At 50.4% G+C, this 14,351-nt stretch overlaps 1 protein-coding gene across 1 annotated transcript in view; it reads right to left on the reverse strand.

The window, feature by feature from the left end:
* Positions 1–273: 273 nt before the first annotated feature.
* The window catches only part of rps26 (ribosomal protein S26), a gene marked incomplete at both ends in the record, with an annotated part of 37,074 nt that continues 22,996 nt past the window's right edge, over positions 274–14,351 (reverse strand). Inside the window, 1 exon segment of the mRNA XM_084333492.1 lies at positions 274–309. Within this exon segment, the coding sequence (XP_084189618.1) occupies positions 274–309 (36 nt within the window).

The following is a 14,351-nucleotide window of genomic DNA, read 5'->3' on the forward strand; positions in this document are numbered from 1 at the left end:
TGCCCCAAGGATACCAGATACAGTATATAGTTGAACCAGTGGGAAATACTGTGCATGTCTACTTCTAGAAAGGTTTCCATCATGGTCCACCATGATCTACAGCAGTCCCCTCTCCTGGTCATAATACAAGATTCAAACCAGACATTACACATGGTCCACCATGATCTACAGCAGTCCCCTCTCCTGGTCATAATACAAGATTCAAACCAGACATTACTTTTTCCGCCACTTTTATTTCACATTTTCACAATAAATTATAAATAAATAAATAGATTACATAGGCTTGGGAGGGGCTCTTGGGGTTCCACCCTACAAAATAGAAAGAGTAATTTGTTAGAAGTGCATTACTTTTAAGATCACCACTAGCAAGGCGGCCGGGTAGCGCAGCGGACTAAGCGTCTGCCAACCACAGCAGAGATAGTGGGATCGAATCCAGCTGGCGCGGGACTTCCGGCTTGGTCGGTCGTCCATACTGACACAATTGACAGTGTCAGCTGGTGGCAAGCCGGTGGGGTTGGGTCCTGGTCATTGTAAACAGCGACTCCTACAGGTCGGTCGGGGCGCCTGCTCAGCGAGGAAGGGATCTGGGTGAGGTAGTGTGATCCTCCCACGCGTTACACTCACCCAATGAGAGTCCTCGCTGTCAGGTGAAAAGAAGCGGCTGGCTGACTCTGCATGTATCGGAGGAGACATGTGATAGTCTTCAACCCTCCCTAGACCGACAAGTGGGGGGAAAATGCGCGCAACAACCAGGAAGGGAGGGAAGGGAATTAGCATAACGACTAAAATTGGGATGGGAGAAAAAGTAGATATAAAAATAAAAATAAATATCACCACTAGCAGGCACAGATACAAAATAATAATAACAAGACACTTCCTCTGCAGGATTTTGCCCACTTTCGACCATGTTCTTTCTCATGACCAATCGAAACACCCAGGGTCACACTTTTAATGTTAAGAGATTATTCTTTTAGAATATTTACCTTGTAGATTTACACATTTTTGCATCTCCCTCCTAGATACCACGTGTATTTTGCAAAATGTCTTCATCCATGTTCAAACCATGGAGACACCTGTGCAAAAATGAATTATGTGCAGGTGTTTACTGGTTGCGTAATGGATAAAGTTTGAGATGGACAAATTGCTCAAAATTGCCCTTTTCCTTTGTTTGTTGGACTATAAATCCCCACCCATCACAAAAAATAACTTGAGGACTGAACGGTCTACATGTCAGTGAGTGACAACAGTATATTCAACACTAAAGTTGACTAGAGTAAAAGGGGAAAGAAATAGCCAAAACAATTGTTCCAGGGCACTTGAGTGTAAGCACCCTAAACGGGGCAGGACCTAGCCCCATGGACTGGTGATGTTACCATCTTAACTCTTTGGACGCCACGGACTTGACCATCTATTGTTCCTACCACACCAACGCTTGTAATGTGTAATGAATAGAAATATTGAATAAAAGAAATAACGATGAAAACCAGACTATTCTGAAGGTCCAGATTAACACTGAAAGTCTGCGTTTATTATTTTGTATAACTTGTATATTGTTTATATATATAAGATATATATCTTTACGCCATCTGTTTGCATAATAGTATTCTTCGCTCGCCTTATTGGGTCCCATCCTTGACGTTGTAGGCGCCAGAGACGCGCCCCCTAGACATGGTTTCTAGACATGTTCAGACACGTTCAGACAAGCCCAGAGCAAGCGCATTGATTCTGTACAAGTGAATCGGCTGAGCCCCATAGGGATCAGTTTGAATATATATTGTAGACGGTGCAAGCAGCGCGCGGCAGTAACATAACAGGAGAAGTAGTAGAGCGAGAGTGTGATACGTCCGGTACAGTTGTACACAGACCTACAAGCAGTGTATCGTTACAGAGAGCTAATGGCTACTTAGATACGACTATAATATTGTAGAGCCATTATTGGCACAGTATAGTGACTCGTGTAAGCGAAGTAAAGTGGAGAGACTTATAGTTAAACCCAGCGCCCTTTGGATATAACTACTCATTGGAGACCGTCTGCGGGTTAGCTTCCAGTACAAACGAAGCTAGCTAGCTACCATCTATGCCAACAGGCTTTTGGATTAATAGCTATTAACCCTGCCATCGGGCGCTAGGATTACAAGGACCGGTTCCGTACGAGACCCCTTTCTTCCAGCGGCGACAGGATTATCCGACCGGTCTACAGTTCCTCCGGAGCTTGGAGCTCCAGAGGGAAACCATCGTCTCCACCTACCATTTGCTTTTCCCAGTATCGCCTCGTTTCGTCTCACTCCCTGCAGAGCTCCGGTCGAATATCCGTAACCTAGGAACTATTCATTACCGCTGACTTTGATCCACTGACATTCTATTATTAAAGGAGAACCGTGATAACTGATATGTATATTGCTATGACTATTAAAATGCTTATTAACCAGGTATCCCTGTCCCCGCGCAGTCAATTGAGTGTCCGCCATTTTGTCTAACTATACTGTCTGGCTATTAATATTCTTTAGTAGTGGTTTAATCTAAACAATCTTTAATACAGTCCGGGTTGTGTAGCCCCTTAGCTACAATTGGTCCTTCGAGCCGGATGGTATCAGTAATAATAATCATATTAGTAATAATATGGCCAGCGGCGGACACTCTCCAATCGGCTCTCCCCCATTAGAGCGCCTTAGGCGCCAGCGTAAGCCCCCTCCCAACTTGGAGAACTACGCTGTAGATCTACCTCCTAGCTTATCTACGAGGACGTTAAGCAAGGATAACATTAGTAGCTCAAGTATGCCCAACCTTATCGACCTGTCAACCCCAGGGGTAGAGACCCAAGCTAGTTTAAGTGAAACTGACTTAGCTCACGGGGGGGACAAGCGGGACATGACTTGACTATGCCCATAGAACACCACGCCCCCGAGGTGGCCCTCGGAGCGCATGAACCCATAGAACACCGCGCCCCCGAGGCGGACCTCGGGGCGCAAGAAGGTAAAGAATGCGCCCCCGAGATGGACCTCGGAGCGCACCAGAGTAAAGAGCACTGCGCCCCCGAGATGGACCTCGGAGCGCGGGAGAAGACAAAGTACAGCGCCCCCGAAATGGACCTCGGAGTGCGTAAGGAGACCAGGTCACCGCCAAGCCCTGCCAACTCCAAATCACCATCATCAGCGTCATCCCCAAGCGAGGCCGACCAGAGGCTAGCGCAAGTCCTGATCGCCATGCTAACCGCTTCAGCGGAAAGAGATCGCCACCAGAGTGAGCGTGACCGCCTCCAGGGTGAGCGTGACCGCCTCCAGGTCCAACGAGAGAGTGAGCGCGAACATCTCAGACTGGAAGAGAGTCGCCTCCAGGCTGACGCCGCGATACATCTCAGACTGGAAGAGAGGCGCCTCCAGGCTCAAGAAACCATGGAGCGAGACCGCGCCAATGCGCAGCGCGAGACGGAGCGAGACCGTCTACAAGCACAAATGATGGAGCAAGCGCTCCAGAGGGTGACTCCCCACTCTTCCACCCGGAGCTCCCGGAGATCATCACGACACGGGTCGAGGGCACCTTCCCCTCCCCGACAAAGCTACACGGGACCCCGCCTACGGGAAGAACCTGCTTACGTCGCAGAGCAGCTAGCCGAGCGACTACAAAGCCTGACGGAGGACGAGGGAGGACAGAAAGCCCACCCGCACTACCCCATCTCAGACCAGGAGGCTCAGCGCAGCCCCGGTCTCAGTCCCGACACGCTGCGTTATGAACCCCCAACATGTCCCAGTGGGGAGTTCGAGCACCCGACGGCACCAAGCAATAGTGCCTGGAAACCCAGCCCCTGGTTCCCGCCCAGCACGAACCAACGACCCAACGTACAGGGAGACTCGCCACGGATGCCTCTCCCCCACGTGCGTCAGTGTCGCAGCCCTCCATGGCACAATACATTGGGACACCCACATTCCCAGACTTCACAAGAGAAGACCGAGCGCAGTATACCGAGCTGCGTATGTGTTACGACCCTGGCTCAAAGGCACGCAACCTATGTGCAAACCAACACCAAAACCGTGCTTAACCTCAAAAATGCTACTCTACAAGGAATTACTGGTATAACTAAAGTACAAGGATTGGAAGAATGTGACAACTCTCCCCCTAACCACAGACAGCCCTGCATGTGTGTCTGAAGGCCTGGTTTTAACCATGCCAGCAGGTAACCAATCAGCACCAATTAGCTAATTGGCAGCCCTCACCTGCATGCCCCGTGACACAGGAGTGATCAGGCCTGCATGCACAGTGACACAGGAGTGATCAGGCTCCTGGTACATAACACCTCCCCCACCAAACTGGTTGCCCCAGAGGCAACCACTACACAACAACCCATAAACAAAAACAAAAAAACAACTGTGACCCATTAGTTGTCAGGGCCACTACCACAACAGCGATAACGGGTCGGCCCCTGTCGAACACGACCACCAACCGTGTTGTATGCTCCCTTTCAACAGGCCCCTCCACCGATACCGACCTGCCAAAAATAGACTGCGAACCAAAATCAATCTGAGAACTAATCTCACTGCGCTCAACAGAACAGAACACAGAAAAACAAAAACCATAGATCACTGATACCACCACCGCGCCCATATCCATCCCACCTGGCACTGGCAGTTCAGGATACTGCAAACCGTGAACATCCAGAGTAGGATGTACCGCCTCAGGTACAGCCCCACCGTCCCTGGAACATGGCTGTACGTCAGTCCCAAAAACGTCTGGAACACCATCTAAAATGGCGTCACCCAAAATAACATTGTCCTGATCAAAATCAAAATGGCTGCCACTCAACAGACCAGGTCGCAAAGGCGGCTCCTGCTCCACAGGACACAGGTAACTAGGTTGACCATCACACCTAGTGCATGGCAGAGAATCAGTGTGGACATGTGGATCAATGTCAGAATCATCAACTGACATACTGGGACCATCCCTGCCCACAAGTGAAACATTAGGGACAATAGAGCTACTGTGGGAAGGCTGGCAGCCTAAGTCAGGCTTAGTAGCCTCTCCAACTAGAACGGTGTCACATGAATCAACAGCACCTCTCATAGCATCCTTCCCACACTCATCCTCCAATTCGTTCGTGGCCTCAGCCACCGTACAGGCTGGGAAGACCTTGAGACACTGCGCTGCCATATCATCTCCTGCCACATGCTTCTCCGGCACGCATGTCAACTCTGGTTTCACCACCGGGCCTAACACAAAGGCACAATAAAGAGAATCATTATGCAGAGGTACATCCACAGCATGCTTTCCAAAATTCTCAACAGGTACACTTTTCAATTCAACAAAGAATGTGTCACTAAGTGTAATGTCCCAAGTCGAAGTATCAACAACATCACTTTTGTCCTTTGACATTTCCCGTGTCACAGCACACACAGGGAACACTCCTGGATGTTTCTGTGCCAGCTCATTAGGGACCTCAGAAACCACAGGAATGGGAGTTACAACTGGAGTAGCCAACACTTTGTCACCAGCCAAATCATTCCCTAGAATGAAGGACACCCCCCTTATGGGAATGTGAGAACATACCCCCACAACAACATTGCCTGATACTAAGGGAGAATTGAGCGTGACCTCATGCAAAGGTGCATCCACAAATCCACCCCCAAAGCCCCGAACAACGACACCGGAATGCAAAGAAGAGTTTTCTGAAAACGGCAAAACCCCCTCCAGAATGAGGGACTGAAAAGCACCGGTATCTCTCCAAATTGTTATAGCCTGTTTGGACTCTAGTGCATTAGTCAGGGAAACAAATCCATCCATCATAAACCTTGAGGAACCCTCGAGCTCTTTGTCCACACATTTGATACTTCCCCCATCACCATCTAACGTTGGCATAGGCGTTCTGCATATGGCTTCTACCAGAGCCACGGTTCTGACATTTTTCTGCTCAAGCACCGGGCACCCAGCAACGATATGACCAGGTTCTTTACAGTAGAAACAGATAACCCCTTCTGGGAATGCACCAGCAGAACCACCCCGCCTAGGAGGTGAAGTTAACTGACCAGCAGACACAGGTTTTGGGAAACGGCCCCCCTGAACAGGACGCCTATCCCTGGACTCAACACGGTAGTCCTCCAAAAACACGGACTTGTGTGTCAACACAAACTCATCAGCGAAGACAGCAGCGTTGCCTATCTTCGATACCTTACGCTCGTTTAGATGAGTGGAAACGGTATCAGGAACACATCTTTTAAATTCCTCTAGGTGAATCAACTGTCTAAGCTGCTCTCTTGACTCTGCTTTCTGAGAAGTGCACCACCTGTCAAACAGGTTCTCCTTCTCTCTTCCAAATTCAACATAAGACTGTCCTTCCGACCTGCGATAACCTCTAAAACGCTGACGGTAGGCCTCGGGGACCAACTCATAAGCCCTCAATATGGAAGCTTTAACAAGCTCATAATCAGCGCTTTGTTCAAGGGACAGAGCAGTATAGGCTTCTTGTGCCCTACCAACTAAAACACATTGCAGCAGCAGTGTCCAGGCGGTATCAGGCCACTTCAATGTGGTTGCCACCCGTTCAAAAAGGGGAAAATATCTTTCCACGTCTTTCTCAAAAAATGGAGGCACCATCCTAATATTCCTGCCTACATCAAAACCGGAACGTGACTCTGAATGCAGAGCACCCGCCTGTAAGGCAGCATGCTTAAACTCAAGCTCCTTCTGCGCACGCTCGTGCACCAGCAACATTTGTCTCTCCTCCAGCAACATTTGTCTCTCCTTAAGCTCCCGCTCCTCTTTCCTCTCTTTAAGCTCACGCTCCTCTCTCCTCTCTCTCTCCTTAAGCTCACGCTCCTCTCTCCTCTCCTCACGCTCGTGCTCTAGCTGCCTTTCCTTAAACTCCAACTCCCTAATCCTCCACTCACCCTCTGCACCAGGTAATAGCGGAGACGCGTCAGACAAAGGCTCCTCCACCCTCTCCTCAAGCACCTGCTCTCTAATGAGTAACACCCTTAAAGCACTCAAGGCAGTTGGCTTCAAACGTTTCTCACTTGCAGTAAGCTCTACCCTGTAGTGCACAGCAAGTTCTAGAAGTTGTTCTTTGGAAAACTTCCCCAACATATCATGAGACGGGTGATCAACAAAGTCCTTGATGGAAGCCATCGTTACCGTACCAGTCACCACAAGCTACTCACTTTCACGAAGAACCACTAACGAACCGCGAAGAACCACTAAAGAACCACTGAAAAACCACTAAAGAACCACTGAAGAACCACAAAGAACCACTGAAGAACCATGAAGAACCACTGAAGAACCACTGAAGAACCACTGAAGAATGCTAATGCCAATAATAACAACCATAAAGGGACGCGGCGGAAATGTGTGCTCTACTGAGCGCACCTTTCTAATTTGCAAAAAAAAAAAAAAAAAAAAACCACCCTGAAATAAATAGACGTGTCATACACGCAGGGTGTTAGGTGCTAACAGGTATGCTAACCAAACACTCAAACCAAACAAAACAAATACAACAAACAAATTCAAACAGGTGGCCCTTCTAACCTGATATGACTACTTATGCTTCTACATCTAAACTGCAGTCACAACCGGCCCACCACATGTCTACCCTAAGAAACACTAAATCAGGCCCTACCACACTACCTGTGTTTTCTGGCCCCCTAATCTACCTACCCTTAAGCTAATGCCCTGTAGACCTAACCATCTTCAACCACACCTGCTACCAGCCAAAGATCATATTTGACCATCCACCCGTCCAGTACATGGTATGGTACCAGACAAGTAGATGGTGCTAATCCCTTCCCTGACTGCCCCAGGAGTATGTGGTGCACAGGAAGCTAACCAACAACCAGAAAATAATGTCCCTATCTACATGTGGTGTCCACTAAACTATATATTTTAACAGCATAAGTAGTCGCATCAAATTACAAACAAATAAGGCATACTCACCTGTTTGATGAAACGGCTCAAGCCCCCACGTTACATAATATGTAACGAACACCACCCAAACCATAACACCATGACACCCCGTGTAACACAAAAAAAAAACACCAAACAAATTGCTAGGGGTAAATATCCCGGACGAGCGCCCAACTGTTACGACCCTGGCTCAAAGGCACGCAACCTATGTGCAAACCAACACCAAAACCCGTGCTTAACCTCAAAAATGCTACTCTACAAGGAATTACTGGTATAACTAAAGTACAAGGATTGGAAGAATGTGACAACTCTCCCCCTAACCACAGACAGCCCTGCATGTGTGTCTGAAGGCCTGGTTTTAACCATGCCAGCAGGTAACCAATCAGCACCTGTAACTGAGGGGTACAATTCCCTGACTGTATTACTAGATATGATACTTACTACCACTACCTTTGTACTTAATATTCGGCCACCCAGTACACGGCATAAATATATTATCATGAACACTCTCACGTAGATGAAACGGATCCAACACAAATGTACGAATTAGAAACAGGTCTTTATTTCCTACACAGCGATGGTGTGTAGAATAAGCACTTAATCACTTAATTACATTTATGAATTGAAATAGTATACACTTTTATGGCAAGGAGTATTCGTCGGTATATCAATAGAGAATGTCCAATCTCTGAAGGCGCAGGTGGTAAATATACGACCTGGAATAGTTAAGGAATAACAGCAATGATACTTTAATGATTATAGGCTGGATACACTAGAGGGGGGTAATCCGGTCGCTTGTAAGCCGACAGGAGTAGGAGGGGGGGGGGGGTAGAATCCAGCTGCCTCGTCCGGCCAAGGGTATCCCAGGTGAACCCACTGTAGTGCCGTTCAATGCGCCGGCGATCCTTGGACCACAGATGAAAGCAGGTGGACTCTTTGTGGGCCGGCTCTCTCCGGTCCACGGGGGAGAGACGTGAAGAGACCTCGTCTTGCAGAGCGTCTCCTCACCTTGCGTCCTCTCCAGGGGGGGGGGTTCCAACACACGGCAGTGTCGGGGGTCTTTATCCATGGAATAATCAAAGTATCCAAAGCATAATCCGTGCCTGGGAAGGCGGGCTGTCGTCGGTAGAATAATCCGGTATACAGGTCCACTCGCTCGTCGGCTCTGGGGCTCCTCGGGTGCAGCTTCACATAGGGTCAACCACCCTGGGTAAGCAGCCAGTTCTCTGCCCGAAACGATGGGGTACTGACTACGGTAGTATTCTCACCGCACGAAGCACTATATATTAACAGACTATTATTAGCTTAATAGACTACGTCCAACTCGACGATATAGTGCCAAATATGACTATTCAAATATTAATATACACGATGTCTCAATACCGATGGTAGGCGAACTTGGCCTTACTCCCACACGTGGCGTCGCGGGGAGGCTTTACGTCTGTGACTCTATTGGAGGGTAAGAAACTGGACTGAAAAGAAAGTCCTACTTTAGTAGCGCAGTATATATACGCACTATGAACAAATAGTCCCATTAGTGGTGCGGTAGCCAAATTCCTACGCGTAACTAGGACTTGTTCGTACATGTCGAGCGGTACGTTTGAACTGGGTCTGAGGGGTATGGCAGCCTGGCACCAAGGTCTCGACCAATAGTAGAATGGAGACTATTATGGGATGTTCAGTAGGCTAGAATGGATATTCAATGCATATTGTACAAGGAATATACAAGGGATATCAGGGAATATTAGAGAATATACAAATACAATTAAATATATATATATAATTAAATATATATATTCGGTTTAATCTGGCCCTTCACAACAGCCACCCCCTGAATAGGTCCCAGACCTAATCAGTTAAACGGAGACAGATTAATCGCGTTGTCTATTTACACATAAGGGTTTGCTGTAGGGGTCAGTCAACTTCACAAAGTCATAGGGTTGTAGGGTCATGGTCATCATCGATTGTGTCTGGGAGTCGAGGCAGTTCTATGAGCCTCGCCACGGGACGGGTGTAAGTGCGACCCTGGACGAGCACTTCAGCTGCTCGGACCTTGCCGTCGGCACCGGTGATCACTTTGCTTACGCGGCCGGCCGGCCACATAGCTCTGGGCAGTGATTGATCAATAATCATGACGACTGTTCCTTCTGTCAAATTGTCTCTCTCCTTTACCCACTTCTGGCGGGTCTGTAGAGACGGTAGGTAGTGCAGTAGGAAACTGTTCCAAAACTTGTCGGCTAATACTTGGCTGTACCTCCACATTCGTCGGCCGTTCGCTTCTTCAGGCCGGTACATGGTCTGGGGTAATGTGGGATCTAGCCGCCCCATCAGGAGTGTGTTGGGGGTAACTGGGTCGATATCCGCCACATCACTGGAGACATATCCGAGGGGCTTCGAGTTAAGTACTCCCTCAATCTCCGTGAGGACTCTTTCTGCTCCTGCGTGATGTACATCCTCATCGTATTTCTTTATAATCAGCTCTGTGACCTTGTGTCGGCTGTTCAATACGATCGGGTATTTAATGTCATCCGGTAGATTGGGGGCTCTGCGTAGGCGACCACCCACTCTGATGAGGGTATGAGCGTCGCTCTCGGGGGCCAGATGAATTAATCTGCTGTCGGATGGGACGGGCTTTCCTCCCTGTAGACAGGCCAATTCATCGGGGAACGAGTCTCTCTGGGCTCGCTGCAGTAGAAGCAATTCTGCTTCCTCGTAGTTAGCTGCTGACATATCAGCGGGGGACTTGCACTCCGGGTGGTACCGCAGGAATGTTCTTTGTTGTGCACTCTCTATGGACGTGCAATCGTTTATGTTAGGGTCGGTGGAGGCTACGGTGCTCAATCCACAGAACACAGACTTCTTAATTTCCACCTCCTCTGGACTTGCTTCCCTCGGGATAGGCATGGGCCACTGTCCTTCCGGGAGTCTTAGGAATGCGGGGCCGTCACTGTAGACATTGCGACGGGTGAGGTCATCCAGGGGCATCCCCCGGGTGATGACGTCAGCTGGGTTCTGTTTTGTATCAACGTAGCGCCACTCTGTTTCTCCGGTTAACTCTTCGGTTAAGTCTTGAATCTCGGTGACTCTGACTCCCACGAAGACTTTGTACTTGCATGAGTCCGATTTGATCCAGGCGAGTACCGTCGTGGAATCTGACCACAGGATTGTTCTAGACACCGGTATGGTGAGCTCACGTTGGATGAGCGTGGCTAGGTGCGCTCCGGCTAGGGCTGCGCAGAGCTCTAGACGTGGGATAGATTGTTGCTTGCGTGGGGCTATTCTCGAGCGGGCGAGGACAAATGCTGTGTAGATCTCTCCCCCCTGGTCTTGGGCCCGCAAGTAGGCTACTGATCCGTATGCGACCTCTGAGGCGTCACTGAAGACGTGTAAGTCCATTTTACATGTCTCTGGCCTCACCGTGGGTGGGAAGTAGCTTCGGCGCATATTAACGCCTGGGAGTGAGTGGAGCTCCATCTCCCACTCTCTCCAGGTGGATGCTAGGTGTGCGGGAATGGGGTCGTCCCAGCCCTGGTCCTTGTCCCACAATGCTCGTACAATCATTTTTGCCCTGGTGGTGTACGGCAGAATACATCCTAGCGGGTCATATTGTCGGGCGAGTGTTGTGTACACACTCCGTCTGGTGGTCGGCGCGCCGCCGGCCTTCCCTGCTCCGTAGTCAGGGGCTTGTGTCTGTAGTGAAGCGAATCTGTTTTGAATCGCCACACCAATCCCAGGGTCATCTCCTGGGCTTCTCCCGGGATTGTAGCCATCCAGGTCTCGCTGCTGGCTGCCTTATCCTCGGAGGAGAGGCTGCGCAGTACTTGCGGATCGCTGCTGGCCCACTGCCTGAGATCAAAGCCGCCTTTGATCAATGAGGCGCGGAGTTTAATCAGGAGAGCCTCGGCTTCTTCCTGGGTTGAAAGGCTTTGTAGACAGTTGTCTACGTAGAAGCTGTTCTTTACGCTGTGTCGGACCTCTTCGTCCGCTGCTGGGTCCTCTGCTACATGTTTCTGTAGTGCAAATGTCGCACAGCAGGGGCTGCACGTCGTTCCGAAGGGGAGGACTTCCCATTGGTAGATGGCTGGGTGCTCATCTCCTGGCTTCTCTCTCCATAGGAACCGTAACAGGGGCTTGTCCGCCTCTACTAATCTCACCTGCAGGAACATTCCTTTAATGTCCCCGCTGATGGCCACCTTTTCCTGGCGGAAGCGGAGTAGAACGCCGAGTAGGGAGGGGCCGAGTGTGGGACCGGGCAGTAACTCTTTATTCAGATTTTGGGATCCGATCTGGTAGCTGCAGTTAAATACTATGCGGTCTTTACCGTTGTGATGGACCTTGTGGTGGGGCACGTACCACGATTCAGTGGTCTGGTCAGCCTCTTTAATGTCCATCTTTGTGACGTGTCCCGCTGTGATGAGCTTCTCAATCTCAGCGCGGTATACACTCTCTTGGGCGGGGTTCTTGGCTAAGCGCCGCTCCGTGTTCAGCAGGTACCGTTCTGTGGCGTCTGTCTTGGCGTGGAAAGTAGGCATTCCTTCTCGCCGCAGGAGTGGCGTGGCGTATCTCAACACGCCGTTGACCGGGACTCTCTTGGTCCCTGTCTCGAGGAGGTGAATTGCGTAAATGTCATCTTTAGAGCGAATGTCTTTCTTTCCGTTCTTAAAGGGCATTTGTTCTAGGGTCCATAGCCGCTCTACGTGTTGCAGGAGTGCGGTTTCTCCCTCTGTGACTCGGGAGTGGAGACATCTAGTGGCTGTACTTCGGTTGAGAGATTTGGCGAGCGGGCCTTGGAGAGTCCATCCCAAACGGGTCTCGACTGCTGCAGGACAGCCTCGGGGTCCGGTATGAACCCGGTCTATCGGGACAATGAGGTCTGCATGGTCGGAGCCTATCAACAGGGTCGGCATAGCATTGTCTATGAGCGGGATCGGTAACTTGCGCAGATGTGCATATTTCTCCATCAGCTTGGCGACGGGGTATGTGTACCGCGACAGTCCTATTTCTTGGCTGGTGAAAGCGTCTGCAATCTGGTACCGTCGCTCAGGCTGGCCGCTTGCTGCGATAGAGAATGAGACATTCTCGCCCTTTATCGTCTTCAAATCTCGTCTTATTGTCCGAATTGTCATTTGGGTTTCGCTTCCCCGCAGCCCTAGCTGGGCCGCAGCGGAGGCGAGCAGCAGGGTCTTCTCTGACCCGTCATCGAGGACGGCGTAAGTGTCCAGGACTTTATTCTGGTAGCTTAGTGTCACACGCACTACTTTTAGGAGTACTCGGGCTCCACTGCTGCTGGCGGGATCGATGTACATGACGCTCGCTTTGCGGCTGGATGGTGCAGGTGAAGGGCGCCGTCTGTTACTGTCGTGAAGTATGTCCAGATGGGCTCCATCGCACTTGGTGCACCTTTTCTTTAAGCGGCATTCGGCTGCCATGTGTGAGCGCGCACAGCGAAAACAACGCTTGTTGGACTTTATCCATTGACCTGCTTCCTCCGCGTTCAGCTTGGGGAAGGAGTCACATTGCGCTAGCCAGTGTTCTTTCTCACAGTAGGGGCACACTATCTTCCACTTCTCCGTTCTGGAGGGGGTACTGTGGCTCCTGCTGCTCGGTACTGACTCCGATTGGTGCATCACAGTCACCGATCTTCTTCCATCATTTAGTCGTCTGGTTCCTTCTCTGGAGCCAGGGGTGCTCCGTCCGAATGTATCTAGCCGTAGGCTGCTGACTTCTCTCGCCAGGAAGTCTGCTAGATCGAGGAGGTTCGGTTCGGGGCCATTCGGGTTTCTGTGGTCCCTCTGCCGCCTAAAGCGCTCCTGACGAGCGGGCGGCAGCTTCTCCAGAATCCTTTCCACATTTGAGTTGGCGTAAAGTTCATACTTCCCCTTCTCTCTTTGCGCTCCCAACATCCCTACCAGGGACTGCACTCTGATGGACAGGTCGTCCAGTGCTCGATTGTCTATTGCTGGGGGTAAGCGGTCGATGTGTCGGATCTCCTGGATCACGTAATCCCATATGCGCCCATACCTCTGGTCCAATGCTACCAGCGCTGCTGTGTATGGGGTGGTGGAAGTCGCGTAGGCGAGCGCTATATTATGTGCGCGGGGCACCTTTAAGTGCTGCAGTAGGATGGCGTATTTGTGGCGTTCATCCAATACATCCACCAACATGGTCTCCAGACACATGCGGAGTTCTGTATACTGGGCCCGGTTCTCTTGGGTGAAGTCGGGTACCATAGGCGTGCCAATGTATGACGCTGACTGTGGATACATCGGCGAGCGTTGGGGGAGAGGCCTCCTAGGCGAGTCTCCTCCCGCTCCTTGGTATGGGCTGGTACCGGCAGTGTACCATGGCCCGCTTGTCCAGGTGCTGTTCCTCGGTGCGGGTCGTGCGTCGTGCTCACCCGTGTATAGAGTCGGGGGTCTGTAGCGCAGCTCCGCGGGAGTATAGCCTGGGCTGTACCGGACCTCCTG

The sequence above is a fragment of the Notolepis coatsorum genome, assembly GCF_963971535.1.
Source record: "Notolepis coatsorum genome assembly, chromosome: 17".
NCBI lineage: Eukaryota > Metazoa > Chordata > Actinopteri > Aulopiformes > Paralepididae > Notolepis > Notolepis coatsorum.